This window comes from Daucus carota, chromosome 6 (assembly GCF_001625215.2).
Source record: "Daucus carota subsp. sativus chromosome 6, DH1 v3.0, whole genome shotgun sequence".
Lineage (NCBI taxonomy): Eukaryota > Viridiplantae > Streptophyta > Magnoliopsida > Apiales > Apiaceae > Daucus > Daucus carota.
The window spans coordinates 36,187,868-36,203,891 of NC_030386.2; the positions used below are offsets into that span (position 1 = coordinate 36,187,868).

Consider the following 16,024-nt stretch of genomic DNA (forward strand, 5'->3'; position numbering starts at 1 on the left):
AGTTTTGACCTAAAAGATGGGCGTTGGGGTTTGCGCATGTTACTGTAGACTTCCGAAGACGAGTGAATCCTGATCAGTGACACTCGATGACACCTGCACAAAATTTAAAGTTAAAAAATAGAGACAAATCGTGGTTGAGCAACCAAAAAAGTGGATACGGATTTGTGACCTAAGGTAATTTATAATTTAATGTATATTAATTAAGAATTTAAAATCTTTGTTTGATTAATTTTGATTTATTAATAATTTATGAGTTATTAAAAATAAAATTAATTTATGAGTAACTTATGACTTCTGAGTAAATTTTATCAAAAAAGAGTTCAAAAAAAATTTAAGTCACAAAAAATATAACTCAAACTAATTTATGACTTTAAATAAAATTTTATAATATTTAGAAATTTTTACATACAAAAACAATATTTAATCAATATATAATCAAAGTACATCTTAATAATAATACTTGTGTCAAACAAGATGAACAAAATAAATATTTTGATTTTTCAATATAAAATCATTAGTATCCAAACTCAATTTTAATTAATCAAATTTTTATTATTTTATAATTTTATAAATTACATAACTTGATAATTGGAACATAGACCACATTAAAGATAAAATTTCAATTGTGTATGGTCGTCCTTCTAGAAGAATATTTTTTAAACATATTAAATCTAACATATAAAAATACACTATATAATCAATACATAGTCAATATATTGTCTTGAATAATTATTATAAATTTGTAATTTGCTAGCTCCATTTGTGATATCACAATAACAAATAAAATAAAAAATTATATCTAAAATTATAATATCCCTGATACAACGGATACTATTATAAAACATACTTCTGGTAGAAGTTGGTGGCAAAAACATATTTTGACTAAAAAAATTTAATGCTACAATGAATCTAGTATGAAAATATGGACATTCTTACGAAACTATTTTGAAATCAAAGACGTTTTTATGAATCTTTTGTTTTCTTCCATTTAATTCCCATGAGTGTTATTTTTCTGGAACTGGTGTCTTATTCTAATATAATGGGCACCAACCCGCATACTTGAAACTCAACCAGCATAGTTGAAACTCATTCTGCAGGTATGTTTTCCTTCTCTTCTTTGCTTATTTGGTTACATATGTACATACACATATATATTTTTTGAATAAAGCTTAAGTCTTTTTTGTTTGTTATAAATTTCTTTTGTTTGAACAGAAATTGAAGTTTTGAACAAGTAGTTGATTATGGCAACTCGTGGAAATGATGATGTTACTAAGTCAATGAATCAGATGAACAGTGGAAATAATTCTGCAATGATTAATCATGATGATGGTGGAGACGGGTTTAACCAAGAGATGAGACCTTTAGAAAAATCAAAGTCGAAGTTAAATCCTATGGCTCCAGAATTTGTGCCTACTTATGTTGCCGCTGGTGCAGAATCTGCAACAAAGGTATGTGCAACAAAGATATGGGTGTATTCGTTCCAAAAAATAGTACTCCTTCCGTCCCACCAAGTTTTTTGGCAGCTCCTATAAAATATATTTACATCATATATTTATTTTTAAAAAAAATTGAAAAAAATTTGACGTTTAAAATTTTATTCAAAAAAAAAATTAAAAAAAACATTATAGAACTATACTTTATAAGAATAAGCATCCTTGTGGGACGGAGGGAGTAGTTTGTAACTTGAGATATAAAAAAAAAATCATATTTCTTCTATTTTTTTTAATTTGACTTTTTCACACATCTTTATGTGTGTTGACGTGATGGCAAAAATTATTATTATTTTTTAGTGAATTATAATTTTGATTTAATATTTTTATTTAGTGAAAAAAAAATAAAAAATAAATAAATTTAACTTGCTGGTCAAAGTGTGTGCCAGAAGTCAAAAGCGTCAAATAAAAAAAAATAACTGAAATATTTTCATTTATGATTTTGCAAATTTTCTTTCTCTAAACAGAATATATAAAGTATTTACATAATTGCTAAGATTCGAATATGACCATAGTTCTGCAATTTTCCCATAGACATCGAAGAAGTCTCTTTCTATTAGTTCTGCATTAATCTGTATGGGTCATTTATTTTTATTGTGTCCAGAACGAAAATGGCTCCCGTCGCCGGAGGCGAAGGGCTAGGCCAAGGCCAAGGAGAAGGTTTAATCCATGCGAAGCTGAAATAGAACAAGTCCGGAGGACTGTATTTGTTTCCAGCATTGATAACCGGGTAGTAAATTTTCTTGATTTATCGAACATTTATCATTCTAGTTTTTTGTTTTGGAAATTGCTTTGTTAAACATCATTTCCTTATTCTTTTTTGTTGCATGGGTTTAGATCTCTGAAGAGCATCTTGCAGCTCTCTTTCTCAGCTGCGGGCCGGTAATCTTTACCTACTTATTCTCATTCCATTCATATTTCATGCTAATGACACATCTTATTTTTTGATAATAATTTGAAATGTTTTTTGCACCTAAGCTTGTCGACTGTCGTATCTGTGGTGACCCAACTTCTATGCTCCGATTTGGGTTCGTCGAGTTTGCTGAGGAGGGTAAGCTTTTATGTTGACATACACATGCTCGGTGATATCTTGACAGATTGTCTCATCTCATGACATATGTGCAGAATCTGCGAGAATTAGTTTGAGTCTTGAAAGGACCATGCTTGGTTCGCATGCTATCAGGGTGGTGCCTTCCAGATCTGCAATTGCACCCGTTGATCGGAGACTTTTGCCGAGAGTTAGTAGTTTGTTTCATTATCTTTTAATACTTCGTTATGATAATCTCATATATGCGTACAATTGGAGATTAGTTTGTAATAAGCCCATCTATACTAATTTAATTATTCGTATTCTGACAGCTAATTGTTTTTAGTTGGTTATTTGTTTTTCAACTTGGTTGTATCGTCAGTTGGGGGTTTGTCCCAATTGTATTATGATTAATGAAATTGTTTTTATTTTGTGTCAAAAAAAAAATTATCCTATTCTGTGTTTCTTTAGTCTGCTGCTGAAAGGGAGAGATGCACAAGGACTGTCTACTGTACAAATATACAGAGAGAGGTAGTTTAGAAAAATATAGTTTCCTCTTTTGTTAATCGAAAGCTTATTCTCTTCATTATTTTAATCAATCTATATGCTTGTTCACTTTAGGTTCCTGCAGAAGAGATCATATTCTTTTTTGAATCTTTCTGTGGGAAGGTTTGTGACTTCATGCTGCTGATCTATAGGTGCTTGTATTCTTAAAATTAGAAGTACATATTAAAGAATATTTATTCTGCCATAGGTTCTTTGCTTGAGGGTGTTTGACAACCGTCATTACCCAACTTGTGCTGCATTCGTGGAGTTCGCCACGGTAAGTAAAAGGAGTTGTTTAATATCATGAATAGATTCTACTTGCAGTTGGGGATTATGTCATAATTGTCTAGGAAGTATTTGGACATGACTTGAATTAAGAAGTATCACCTGTACTAATACATAAAGTATTGATGATACCTTATGGTAAGATTAATTTGAACTGTATTAAATGTCTGTCTGAAAAATTTCACCTTCATTTAGCTACAAATTAAAACGAAAGAGAAAGGAAGGAACCAGTTTATCAATGGCACGAGATATGGAAACAGTTCAACAATCACATAAAATTCTTGCCTGTTAATGGAGTAGTCTGTACTTAATGATCAAACTAATTAAGATAGTAGATGACTAGTAGCTGCTTTGTTACCTTAAACTATTCAGTACTACAGTTTCATGTTAATTGAAGTGTTGATATTATACTTTTTGCTATTGCTTCTCATATATTCCGTTTATGGTTAATTGTTATAAGTGCAGTCCTTAATGGATATGCATTTCTGTCATTAGATAAAATTTTGTCAGATTGGAAATTTTCTCTTTTTCTCTATGTGCATTATATTTCTTGTCAACAAAAAAGATTTGTAGTTAACTTGATTTCAATCTCCAGTCTGAGAGTGCAGTTGCAGCCCTCAATTGTAGTGGTTTTGTCTTGGGAGCATTGCCGATTAGGTTAGTTATCTATCTATCCTACAAGTGAAAATTCCCCCGCATCCTCAGTTATTCTTTTCTTTTATTAATCAGGGTGGTTTTGCAACCATGTAGGGTAAACCCGTCGAAGACACCAATCATACTGGGTGATTTCCGCAGCAGGATTTGATGAGCCTTCCTGGCAGGTCTTCTCAGTTTGTAGTTCTTTCATCATGTACAAGTGAATGGAATTGAGATGCCATAGTTGGCCATGTTATGGGGCATGCTAAGCTTAACTGTGTAGGCTTTATGCCAAGGCCATTATGCTTTTGCTATGTCTTCAACATGAAACTCCTTGATAGTCTGTTATTCTCCAGTGATCTTACTTGACATGTTTCCAGAATTTAGCATGTGTTTGCTTAATAGTTTCCATTAAAAGTCCTTTTTATAAAGTGCTTGAACTCGTATAACTGTACTTAAATTTGTGGTTCCGAAGACCTAGCCGTTGACAGTTTGAAAATAGAAAGCAACCAGAGTTGCATAAATGAATTAGAAAGATGACTAAACTCCCTGTCAACTGCAATATATGTACTAGTATATCATCTAGAAGATTGTTTCCGAAAGGTAAATTTTTTTACGACACCAAGTCACTGCACAAAACTACTGCCAACGTGATCTAAATGTACTGAGTATGGCTTGAAGGAGTCAACTATAATGGATACAAATTGCTGTAATGATTGAAAGTTGCAGCTTCTGGAATTACAAAATCTTGGTCTCCCCCCAAGTATTGGTTTGGTTCATCCATTTAACATCTCCTCTATGTGATTAAGACATTGTTGTTTAGTGGGGATGACCCAACAAGTCCCACATCCACTTTGATGCAGATCAAAATGAAAGGCACCCTCAAAAGGAAAAAAGTAACAATATATAATTATACAAGAATTAGGGAGAAAGATAGTACATTGTTATCTTCATATCACATTGTTTAAATATTAGCCTAAACCGTATTATTATGTCAATTGCACCTCAGCATTGCATCAACATCCACTTTGAAGCTTCAACCCCTTTGCATTTCTTTTTGTTCTACATCAGTGATAATGATTTAGACGTCCCCTCCTCTCCATCCCAATTCTTATTATCCTCCTCTGTCGGTTAAATTACGATTTTGTTTTTCGATTTCTTGGTATTAAATTTTCCTTATTAGAGAATTTAAGACGATGAATATATATACAAGTCTTGGCCTCGAGGATATAAGATGACCAGCTCTTTGAAGACAACAAGCTTAATGCAATTATAAAGATAGAAAAAAAGTCCGCAACGTCTCTATAGGGCGGATGAAGAAACGAGTAATATTTATGAAGATCTTCTAGACACCATAAATTGAAGTAGTGCCATACATAAATCTACATCGCATATTTGCAGACATAAATCTACGGAAAATATGTACATTTTCCGTAGATTAATGTCTTAAAAACATCGCATATTTGCAGACATAAATATACGGAAAATATACATATTTATGTGCTCTCTGGATTATTTCCGACAAATAAGAGGATAAAGCCATATCAATGTAAGTACAGAAATGACGATATTGATAAATAAGAGGCTAATCCAAGCAGAAGAGAATAATGAGATGCATTAAATGGGAGGACTTGGTCTTTTACTAGATTTACCGGTACTAATATAAACAGTAAAGTATGAAAGAAGGTGAGCAATGCCAATGCGCCACCTCCCACTAACCGACCCATCTTTGCATGCGTGTTGACAACATCTCAAAAAGATCAACTATCTTTACCACTTTCCCACTGCAATTCTTTCCCCTCTCTCATGTAACCATCATTCTTTTCACTAACCAACACTATATATAATTTAACTATCAAACACTCCTCTAGTCCTCTTATCATCCTCCTACTCAACCAATATTTATTTTCTCACTTAACTATAAGTCTATAACTATAACTTCCTCTTTAGTCCCTCTTATTCAAACTCTTGATAACATTTATTAAGAAACCAATTTTGTTTTCTGTGTTATCATGGGAAACTGCTCGGTTGTTTGCAGACGCGATAATAATGCTCCTTGTTTTCGGGATGCTGAAAAGAGCAAGAACAAAAATGTTGTGCAGCTTGTGAAGATTGATGGGAAGGTCATGGAGTTTTCAGCACCAATTCTTGTGAGGGATGTGCTACAAAATTTCTCTGGCTTTAATATTGCTTTGTCGAGGGAGGCTCTCCAGCATCTTCCTTTGAGTTCCAGGTTGAAGCTCGGGGACACGTACTATCTCATTCCTTCGGTTGATGGTTTAGGAATTGAGAAAGGAGCTCGAAAGGTCGACAACGAGGGCGAGGGCAGTGTCAAGAGGATAAAAGTTGTTATAACAAGGCAACAATTGCAAGATTTGCTGTCTGAACAGGGGCTGCCTGTTGATATTTTATCACAACTCAGGAGTGACACATGTTCTGAAAATGAAAAATTTACGGCAATTTGGAAGCCGAAGTTGGAATCTATACCAGAAGATGATGAGATTAGAAGCATTTTCTAGCAGCTTAGCTATAGATATCTATACGCGTTGTGTAATAAGATAGTTTCTGTAATAACATGTTGATTTAGCGTCATGACTTATAAATCGAAAGTGGAAGGTAGGGCAGTGCCGACAGGTGATATATAGGGAAATGATATTTCCAGTATAACTGGAAACATCATCTCTCAATATAACAACTGCGTTTTGTAAAATGTAATGAAAGCTGTGACAGCTTGACATAAAGATGTGTTGATGAAGAATGTTTGTTGCAATTTACTTGTTTCATATTTATACTGTTATATATGCTTTGATAATGCGGTATTACCTCTATAAAAGCTTCAAATTGGTGATCACGATCTGACAAATAGTTCATAATCTAAATGAAACAAGTAACAACTAGACACTTGACTGTGAATATGTCAAACATGAAATAAATAACAAGTAGATACTTGACTATCATGTACAAAACGTGAAACAAATAACTGTTGTACACTTGATTATCATATATCAACACGAGTAATGAGAAAATAACAAGTGAGCACTTGTGTGCATCACTATTGCATAAATAGCGAATAAAATGCACAAACAAATTGTCTATGTACTGAACATTCTTAAAACAGACAGACCATGAGAAACAGGTATCACACACTAAAATCAGCTCAAACAAGTTGCTGGTGCTTGGACGGCAGGGTGAACACATGAAAAATAATGAAAATGAATAAAATAGTAAATTCCAATAACGAGTAACAGTTTCAAAAGACTGAAACATCAGGGAGAAGAGAATCCAAGACAGTACCTCAATCCCAAAAAGCATAAATATGTACCACAAAATACATGCTACATAAATATATGTGCTTGCTTTCTCTTTTGAAAGCTATACAAATGACCAAGCCAAAGACTAAAACCAAGAACCCAACTGCTCTTTACTTCTTTCCTAAAGCTGCTAACATGCTAAAGAAGGCAGCAGCACAGTACTCATAAATAAGAACCAGCCAGAGTTGAAGAAAGTATGCTGTCTGTCTAGTAACATAATTCTAAAAGGAATGGATCAGAATTGCCATAATTCGTAAAGATGGTCTAAAATATCACATTTGGTACACTTAAAAATAATGTGTTTCATGTTGAAACGACTGAGTATCTCTTGAATGCATAATCAGGATATATAGTATATGTGGATATGAACGGAGAAAAAATGCAGAAGATAATTAAGATTCTGCGAGGAGGCAAAAAAGAAACTGGTTCTGACTAAAAGATTTGTCACCGAGCGAGTAATTCATCTAAACTCTTAAGGTGTCATGAGAAGAACCTTCCAAGAAGCAGTATAGAATATGATAAGTTGTACTACTATATTTTGCTTTAAATGAAAATGACATAGCTTTTCTTTTTTCTATTTTCTTTTGATTTCAAATGACATAGCTTCTGAAAACAGCCTCCTATTCGTTATGTAGATATAGCGGCACAGTCTTTGATGCTAGACTCCCCAACTATCTGACAGTACTCATGCTTTTCACTTACCACCATTATTCCTACTAAATTCAACCTGACCTGCTGCATTTACAAATGACATCTTTGCTATACTGTGTAACAACACATTGGAGTTGCAATAAGTTATCCCCTGTGTTCACTTCACTTGTATTCATGTTACTTCTTTAAATATACAAGCAACTAGCAACTAGCAACTAGCAACAATGGGAAAGAATCCTGCAGCTGGAAGTTCATGGTTTAATGCAGTCAAGAAAGCTTTCAGGTCTCCTACAAAATCCATCAAGTCTAGCAAAAGGAGGGAAGAACATGAACAAGAAGATGATGAAAAGGTAATAAATTTACGATGCCACATTTTACGCTTAAATGTCATCGATTTCATACTACTTCAGTGTATTTCTTATACTCTAAAAGTGTAATTTGTTTATGCAGAAGAGAGGAAAGCGGAGGTGGATTTTTAGCAAACAATGTATTTATGAAACTACAATACAGCATTATGCACCAGCAAGTAGTGTGGTTGATACTCACCTGACTGTGAAACCCAAGGCCCTGGTTGATGATTACGAAAGGCGAGATATTGCAAGTGCTGAGGCTGTGGCAGAAGTTGCTTCAGTCCAAGCAGCTGTGGAAGTCATCAGGCTTTCGAGTCCCTCTAAAATCACCGGTGAATATTTCCATGCTGCAATTAAGATACAATCAGCATTCAGAGCCTATCTGGTAAGTAATGTACTATTCATGCTCACAAAGCAGACAATTTTAAAATTGAAAATGAAATGACTCTGGTATTCTTAGGCGAGGAGAGCTCTGCGGGCACTTAGAGGAATTGTAAAGCTACAGGCTTTAGTAAGAGGACAAAATATCCGTAAGCAAGCAAAGATGACACTTCGATGCATTCAGTCCTTGGTCCGAGTTCAAACTAGAGTTCGTGATCAACGTAGGAGGCTTTCATATGAAGGCAGCAAGGATTCCACATTCAATGTATCCAACAGCTTAAGGGATTATCATGCTGGGACCAGGAAATCTCGAGTAAGTTAATTTTCACATGAGTTATTAGAATATATTAGTACATGATCTTTTTCCGCTTGTTGCTTACATGATTAATTTTCCTGTCTTGACAGTCTAGAGAAGGAAGTAGCATTACAGATGAGTGGGATTGTCATCAACATACGCTGGAAGAAATCAAAGCTATATTGCGGAAAACTAAGGAAGCAGATTCTGACCACAGAAATCAACTCTCAACAGCTCTTTCTCTTCGGGTATTTTAGTACTCTGTATTCTTTTCTCAGATTCATACCAGTGACGTGTGTTATGTTCGTACTAAAAATATTATCAATAATTTGATGTATAGAGTTTGAGACCTGGCAAGGACCAATTTTTATGTAAGGAAGGGGAAGAAGAAAAGCCTGGATGGTCTGATCAGTGGAAAAGGATAGGCAGAAATTCTGGTGATCAAAGAGATCCAATGAAAACGGTAGAAATTGACACTGCTCAATCATATTCGGTCCCAAGTTTACGGAGATCACATAATTCACATTACCAATACCCACAGCTAGATCCGGGTTCAGAGTCTGATTGTTCTCCAATGCACAGAACAAGTAGATATCTGTCCGGTGCCTTCCCTATAACGCCATTTCAATCCAAAATAAAACAGCTCCAAGTTCATTCAGCCAGTCCTCGTTGCCTAAAAGTTGAGAGGAACATTATGATGGCTCAGTCGCCAAATATGAGCTCAAATTACCACAAAATGGCTGGACAAGAAAATGCTGTGGCAGCTTCAGTGCCAAACTATATGGCAGCCACTGCATCAGCAATGGCTCGAAGTCGGTCTGAAAGTACACCAAGGCAGAGGCCTTTGACACCAGAGAGAGGAAGCGTGACTTCTGTGAAGAAACGATTGTCATTCGCAGCTCCTGAACCAGATGCTTGTGCTGTCATGAGTGATACAGAACTGGAAAGGAACTTGTGTAGCCCAAGTTCTAGATATGGAATGCGCGGAGAATCAAACGCACTGCTGCGAGGACAACCTTGGTAAAGATTCTTAGTGTCTTCAGTTACACTATTGCAATGCGGAGCATAATAAAACCAGATTATAATGTGAGGCAGAACATGTAGAGGGGAAACACTAAACAGATTGAACGAGTAAACATGTAATGCAGCATTGCAGCTTGATTAATCTTTTGCAACATCTTTTGTTTTTCGACGTTTTGTTAATCCATTAATCGTATATCATAATTACTCTTTTCTATGCCACTCGTTTACCATAACTAATTTCAGTGATTTATTCTAAGCAACTATCTTCACCATGATTCGACCTCAACAAGTTCTTTTTATTTATGAATCCGGTATCCGGGCCAGTTTTCACACATCTTGACTAATTCGGAGAACTGCTAGCACACTCATACACACCGAGCATGGCAGTGCACTTACTTCGTGCCTTCCAGTGAAATCGAACCTGTGACCTTTCTAAAGCCACGGTCTCAACCAACATTTTAATTAGAGTGCTCAATTTTATGTGTTGGCCTAATGGATGTAGAGTGGAAAAGTGAAAGGTATTGTTAATAAAAAAGAATAAAGCCAATAGGAATATCTCGAGCATTGTTCTGGATTAGTATTACTACATAAATGGCAACATCTTTCCAGTTAAGCTACATATGTTGATCTTTTTCACAGGCCCTATCATTCAAAACATGAAAAGCAGTAGAGTGTGTGCATTACAGTTTGCAAACTTTTTCAGTAATTTCTTACTTTGGTCTAATCTGATGATAGGGAACATGCCAATCCTATCATACTTTTCCACATTTTATAAATTCAAGAAATCCTGGTAAAAACATTCTTCAGTGAGCATGCATGTAGCTACTACATATATTCTATGTATAGACAGGAATTGAATAACAAACACAATCATGATTCATGCATGTCACTTTTGAAGTATACATGAGTGTTAAAAGAGGACACAGGAAAAATAATAATAAATTCTATGAAAAAAGCCTAACTGGGCTATGTCCAATAAGTTTAATCTGGACAACGTAGCACTCGGGCCAACACGCTCTTATGCCCAGGCCCAAAAAAAATCAAATAAGACTATTAGGTGAACGAACAATTCAAGGAAATGGCGGGAATTCTTGGCGCCATTAACAAGCCTTCCATACACAACTGTACCCTACCTTTCTACCACATCTTGAAATCATCCTCTCATTCAAAACCCACAATCCTTCGCAATCTCCCCCACAAGAAATCAGAAATGGAGACCCAAAACAACACAATCATAGCAGATAACAAAGAATCAAACAAACATGTTCCAATTCTCCGAGTTAAAAAGCTGTCCGACAAGGCTGTTTTGCCCTCCAGAGGATCCCCTCTTTCTGCTGGTTACGATCTTTCAAGGTAAAACTATATATATCTTAGTTCCAAGTTCCTAATCTAAACTTTTACTCAATGTTTATTTATTTAATTTATTTCAATTTTTTTTAGTGCTCAGGAGATTAAAGTACCCGCTAGGGGAAAAGCCCTGGTTCCAACAGATCTGAGCATCGCAATACCTGAAGGAACTTATGCTCGCATCGGTAAATAAATAAATAAAATTATACTATTATGTTTCTATTGTTATGCTTGATAAGGCGGTGAGATCGTTATTCTAAAAGTCGGTGTGATTAATTGTGAATGATCACGATTAATTCTTGTTCTATGTCTTCATCGATTAATTTGAACTTGGGATATTGTGAATGTAGCGCCGCGATCAGGGTTGACGTGGAAGCATTCGATAGATGTGGGAGCGGGTGTGATCGATGGCGATTACAGGGGGCCTGTTGGGGTCATATTGTTCAATCACTCTGATATTGAGTTCCAAGTGAATGTTGGAGATAGGATTGCTCAGTTGATTCTTGAGAAGATCATGACTCCTGATGTAACTGAGGTTGATGATTTGGATGATACGGTTCGAGGTGTTGGTGGCTTTGGATCTACCGGAGTGTAACGCAACTATAATTGTCTGCCATTGTCTTGTAATTGTTTCATTTGGGGCTGGTTTAAGTTCAGAAGAGCACGATTGCATAGCCAAAGTGGTATGTTTATTCTCGGTTTTCCCGGGTTCGACTCTGCCTCATCCGAGAAGCAGTAAAACATATATTTATTTGTAAGGCATATAAGTTGGATGCGTTAGGGCTGTTTTTGTGGTTTATGCTTCTCATCTTTGATATTGTTTTATCGATTAAAATATTATGTTGTTTGATTGAAAATGAAGAACACAGTAGCAAATTATGTATTACTGGATTGGGCTGGCTACAGCTGGGATGTTTTCCTAAAAACGAACGAGGTTCAAGAAGTTAATGGGCTGCAACTGTTATGACTTGTATGATGACTAAAACAAGCCCAAGCCCACCTGTCTGGCTTGGGTGACTCATGACTGTCGTATGAAGCAGATGTTTCAACAAACTATGATCTATGATACAAACTTGTCATCATCTCCCATAGCAGAAAATAGAAATAAAGCAGCTTAAATGATCTCTTATACTATTATCGTTTTTTGTTTGTATCCTTATTTCGTAGATAATAGACGCAAGTACTTTACTACCATAACATCATAATATTCGAGTTTGTTCTTCCAACACAACCTAAATGATCTCACAACGAAAACTAAAATTACAAAAATAAAATGTACATCATCGAATTTATTAACCTAAATGATCTCACAACGAAAACTAATAATCAAATTTATCATGCGGTAAAGGAGAGTAAGATATACGCAAATGTTATTTTCCGTTATTGTTTTGTGATGAAATTTTTCTTAAAAAAATGATTTTGTACACGAGAGTAGTGTATTGTCAATACAATTATACAATTACACAATTACATGACATAGCAAAGAAGTAGTCCAAAGTGATAGAGATGAAAGGGAACCCCTATCCACCCATTGCCATCTAAATTTAGTTAAAATTCAAGTACACACCTATCTTTCCTCTCTGCTGTATTCAATAATCCATCTGACCCTCTGACATATATAACCAGGTCCACTTCCCCTGTTTAGGTAAAGGCAAGGAGAAGAAGGCAAGAATTTGTAGGGACGTTTTAAATGCCATGACAAATCAAAGAACAAAACAAACTCACTCCCTCCTCATTGCTTCAATTCTTGGTCCACAAACAAGCTTTTAAACCTCATTCTGCCTGTTTTTGTCAATGGCAACTTTGTGAAATTAGTAGTTTATACTTGTGTTATTGCCAGATTTATAGGTATTATTAAAGAACAAGGACAGTCTAATTTGGAAAAACAAACTATAAAAATCTACATTAGGTGGCAAATGAAAATCAAGAAAACATAGTAAAAGATAAGACCAAGAACATCCTTAATAAAATTCCAAAAAACATGATTCTTCCATTTGCTCAATCATTTAGTTTAGCCACTGGAACCCAACAAACTCCGGTGCTGCAGCAGCTACTGTTGGGCTGTTGCAGACACTATTATCGGATAACGATAGCATTGTTCTGTGCAAGACCCCGGACGGAGAGGTTTCCTGAGGGCTGATTGTATCGCAATTTTTTTCGGCACAAGGAGACCCTGGATTTGAATTCACAATAACATTGCTAGGCCTGAGGACCTCGGCTAATGGACCACCAGGTGCAGATGCATTCCAAGAAACAGGGCTTAACCAGCTCAGACCATTGCATTTTTGACTTGGTTCATTGCCTTCTTCCAGCATTTGAATCTGCCCCATTTCACAATCATTCACCCCCATAGCCATGGAGAGATTTAGAGAACAAGGAGAGAGATTCATATTATTTACACCACAAGTGGCATCATTCTTGATAGTTTCTGAGTTGGGATTGTTGTCAGTAGACCAGGCATCAATAAAGTCCCTGGGGGGATTGTATGAATTCATAAACAAATTGTAATCATCAGTGCTGGAGTCCCCAATTTGTGGAAGGGAAAGTAAACCCAGTTGCTGTTCTTCTACACCATAATTATTATGTTGAAATATAGATGGATCAGTTGGACTAGTGTTGTAAACAGAGCCTTGACTCATCATCTGATGCCATTGCTGCTCTGATGTTTCCATTGTCATCATCTTACTCTCCATCATCCACTCCATCTCCCTTCATTAAACAAATACATGTCATCAAACACTTCCCTAAAAAAACACACAGACACACACACACACACACACACACACACACACAGAGAGAGAGAGAGAGAGAGAGAGAGAGAGGGAAAGGGGGGGAGAGAGAGAGAGAGAGACCTGTTTTGGGAATGTTGAGTGTATAAAGAAAGAGAGACATCTTCTTCAACTTTGGAGACAGTCTTGAGTAACAGTGGAGATGGGCTGTTGTTGCCAAGTTCATTAGTTGATCCCAGAAGCCCAGGGGAGCCAGGAGGTGGTGGTGCAGCAGAAACCAAGCGAGTTTTTTTGTTGCTTTTAGGAGAAGAAGAGACTTGCTGTTGATGTTGTGGTTCCACAGGCTTTCTTGAACGGGGACGGCCTCTATGCATGTGCCTCTCACAGTACTTCTGCTGAGGAGCCACATCTCTAGAGCACCTCCATTTCTTCCCATCAGTTCTCTTGCACCTGCCTGGCTCTGGATCCTTATTATCTCCATATTTCAAGTTAAATATCGAAGCATAGCCAAGTGGCCCAAGTCCCACTATCAAAACAAACAAGATTCATAAACACACAAACGTAGATCCCACCTTTTTAAGAAAGAAAGAACAAAAGGGGTGAGTTATAATTATAATTACTAGGTGTAGTGGGAGCTGAGAAATCAGAGGAGAGGAGCTGAGGAGGGACAGGAACAGAAGCCACCATGTACTTATAAATCATGGCTTGTCTCTCAAGCTCTTTCCATTGTGCTCTTGTAAAAGCAGGGGCTTCTGTGTGTGGAGGATAAGCTGCTGTTGTGGCCATGCCTACTATTCCGCCTGCAAAAGCAACCATTAGTCTTTACAAAATTTTGCACCATCTTTCTACATAAAAGCAAAGCAAAGCAAAGCACTTCCTGGGAAAAAAAGAATGAGAGGAGAAAAAGATAAACAAGTCATACAAGTATTAATGATGAAAGGAAAGGGTGTGATTGACTTTTTTATCAAGTAGCTGCTGCCTGGGAGATTTTGAGTGCTTTGGTATAAGTGCAGGAGTAGTGTTTGTTTTTCAAGACTGCCTTGCCTGCAGAGAGAGAGAGAGAGATATGGTTTGAAGTTTGAAGCAAGTTTGTGTAGTACTGTATCCTGGGCTATGCAGCTGTGTAGGTGGTTTAATTTGGTGAATGGTACTATATATTGGTGGTGGTGTAGCTGCATCCCCACCATAACCTCGTTAACCCCGCTCTTTGCTTACACAACGACTGCTGGGGACCGCTCTAATTTCCTCGTCAGCACTCACGTACTTTCCATCCTGCTGATGGACGGCCATGATCATTGTGGAGTAGTATCTGTTGATTTATCAAGGCCCTGATTTTCTAGCACCCACAATAATAAAACTTGTCCACAAATACTTTGTGCTACCTTTGTAATTAGATTTCTTTTCGACGATTGTTCTGGAGGTGCGGCTAAGCTGGTTGATGAGATCCAAGTCTCCCCAGGACCCCAGATGATCAAAGTGCATAACTTCTACCAACAAAGTGTGACTACGAAAACCATGATCTTGGTTGCATACGCCACACTATCAACAATGCCTGACATATATAAGGCTTCTATCACATGTTCGTTTATAAATTTCCGCTCGCCTAATAAGAAAAAACTTGTTCCATCCATCCGTTCCACTCGTTTTTATAAGAAAAAACTTATTTTCAGGCGCTGGGACAAAATCTGTTCTTGCCCCGAGCTTTTAATAATATGGTTTCGATCTAAAATCCCAACAATAAATAGGAAAAGGAATAAAGATTAAATCCACTAACAAATAAGTTTGTGTATAAACAGGTCAGTGACGAATTTGAACAAAATGGTCGCATAGAAAGATGTAACCTGTGCATGCATATAAGTAAAAACGAGTTCAGAAGCAGTACGTGATTACTGCTGGTTTGCTTGTTCGTACCGTGACCGTTATACCTACTCTTCCCAGCCACAACTCAACTGC

At 36.4% G+C, this 16,024-nt stretch overlaps 5 protein-coding genes across 7 annotated transcripts; 4 read left to right on the forward strand and 1 right to left on the reverse strand.

Annotated features, from left to right (window-relative positions):
- The first annotated feature begins 2,019 nt into the window (after positions 1-2,019).
- Positions 2,020-4,391, forward strand: LOC108227023 (polyadenylate-binding protein-interacting protein 12). The gene is made up of 9 exons (XM_064080461.1): positions 2,020-2,220; positions 2,328-2,372; positions 2,469-2,541; positions 2,616-2,728; positions 2,989-3,048; positions 3,139-3,186; positions 3,272-3,340; positions 3,944-4,005; positions 4,099-4,391. The coding sequence occupies exons 3-9, from the start codon at positions 2,505-2,507 to the stop codon at positions 4,151-4,153; spliced, it is 444 nt and encodes a 147-aa protein (XP_063936531.1). The 5' UTR covers positions 2,020-2,220; positions 2,328-2,372; positions 2,469-2,504; the 3' UTR covers positions 4,154-4,391.
- Positions 4,392-5,996: 1,605 nt separating this feature from the next.
- On the forward strand, positions 5,997-6,503 carry LOC108226294 (uncharacterized). The gene has a single exon (XM_017401239.1). It carries the CDS (start codon positions 5,997-5,999, stop codon positions 6,501-6,503), a length of 507 nt encoding a protein of 168 aa, XP_017256728.1.
- Positions 6,504-7,878: 1,375 nt separating this feature from the next.
- Positions 7,879-10,228, forward strand: LOC108225605 (protein IQ-DOMAIN 17). The gene is made up of 5 exons (XM_017400522.2): positions 7,879-8,296; positions 8,397-8,681; positions 8,757-8,990; positions 9,083-9,220; positions 9,313-10,228. Exons 1-5 carry the CDS (start codon positions 8,171-8,173, stop codon positions 9,994-9,996), a joined length of 1,467 nt encoding a protein of 488 aa, XP_017256011.1. The 5' UTR covers positions 7,879-8,170; the 3' UTR covers positions 9,997-10,228.
- An 830-nt stretch (positions 10,229-11,058) lies between these two features.
- Positions 11,059-12,228, forward strand: LOC108226625 (deoxyuridine 5'-triphosphate nucleotidohydrolase). The gene is made up of 3 exons (XM_017401618.2): positions 11,059-11,348; positions 11,436-11,527; positions 11,693-12,228. Exons 1-3 carry the CDS (start codon positions 11,074-11,076, stop codon positions 11,935-11,937), a joined length of 612 nt encoding a protein of 203 aa, XP_017257107.2. The 5' UTR covers positions 11,059-11,073; the 3' UTR covers positions 11,938-12,228.
- A 987-nt stretch (positions 12,229-13,215) lies between these two features.
- On the reverse strand, positions 13,216-15,355 carry LOC108225313 (growth-regulating factor 7). 3 transcript variants are annotated; one of them, XM_017400150.2, is made up of 4 exons: positions 15,029-15,354; positions 14,692-14,871; positions 14,195-14,597; positions 13,216-14,051 (listed from the first exon to the last, which is right to left on the reverse strand). In XM_017400150.2, exons 2-4 carry the CDS (start codon positions 14,855-14,857, stop codon positions 13,349-13,351), a joined length of 1,272 nt encoding a protein of 423 aa, XP_017255639.1. In that variant the 5' UTR covers positions 14,858-14,871; positions 15,029-15,354; the 3' UTR covers positions 13,216-13,348. The 3 variants fall into 3 exon arrangements, with proteins under 3 accessions (XP_017255639.1, XP_017255637.1, XP_017255638.1); XM_017400148.2 differs by having other exon boundaries at positions 14,994-15,348; XM_017400149.2 differs by having other exon boundaries at positions 14,692-15,355.
- Between the last annotated feature and the right edge of the window lie 669 nt (positions 15,356-16,024).

Excerpts from the sequence above, each read along its gene's own strand:
- LOC108227023 (XM_064080461.1), top strand. The coding sequence starts at position 2,505 with ATGCTCCGATTTGGGTTCGTCGAGTTTGCTGAGGAGG. Across the intron at positions 2,729-2,988 it reads ATCGGAGACTTTTGCCGAGA|TCTGCTGCTGAAAGGGAGAG; the intron begins GTTAGTAGTTTG and ends GTGTTTCTTTAG. Across the intron at positions 3,187-3,271 it reads TTGAATCTTTCTGTGGGAAG|GTTCTTTGCTTGAGGGTGTT; the intron begins GTTTGTGACTTC and ends ATTCTGCCATAG.
- LOC108226294 (XM_017401239.1), top strand. The coding sequence starts at position 5,997 with ATGGGAAACTGCTCGGTTGTTTGCAGACGCGATAATAATGCTCCTTGT.
- LOC108225605 (XM_017400522.2), top strand. The coding sequence starts at position 8,171 with ATGGGAAAGAATCCTGCAGCTGGAAGTTCATGGTTTAATGCAGTCAAG. Across the intron at positions 8,297-8,396 it reads AACAAGAAGATGATGAAAAG|AAGAGAGGAAAGCGGAGGTG; the intron begins GTAATAAATTTA and ends TTGTTTATGCAG. Across the intron at positions 8,991-9,082 it reads CTGGGACCAGGAAATCTCGA|TCTAGAGAAGGAAGTAGCAT; the intron begins GTAAGTTAATTT and ends CTGTCTTGACAG.
- LOC108226625 (XM_017401618.2), top strand. The coding sequence starts at position 11,074 with ATGGCGGGAATTCTTGGCGCCATTAACAAGCCTTCCATACACAACTGT. Across the intron at positions 11,349-11,435 it reads GCTGGTTACGATCTTTCAAG|TGCTCAGGAGATTAAAGTAC; the intron begins GTAAAACTATAT and ends AATTTTTTTTAG. Across the intron at positions 11,528-11,692 it reads AGGAACTTATGCTCGCATCG|CGCCGCGATCAGGGTTGACG; the intron begins GTAAATAAATAA and ends TTGTGAATGTAG.
- LOC108225313 (XM_017400148.2), bottom strand. The coding sequence starts at position 15,258 with ATGGTGGGGATGCAGCTACACCACCACCAATATATAGTACCATTCACC. Across the intron at positions 14,872-14,993 it reads TCCTTTCATCATTAATACTT|GCGGAATAGTAGGCATGGCC; the intron begins GTATGACTTGTT and ends TTGCTTTTGCAG. Across the intron at positions 14,598-14,691 it reads CTCAGCTCCCACTACACCTA|TGGGACTTGGGCCACTTGGC; the intron begins GTAATTATAATT and ends TTGTTTTGATAG.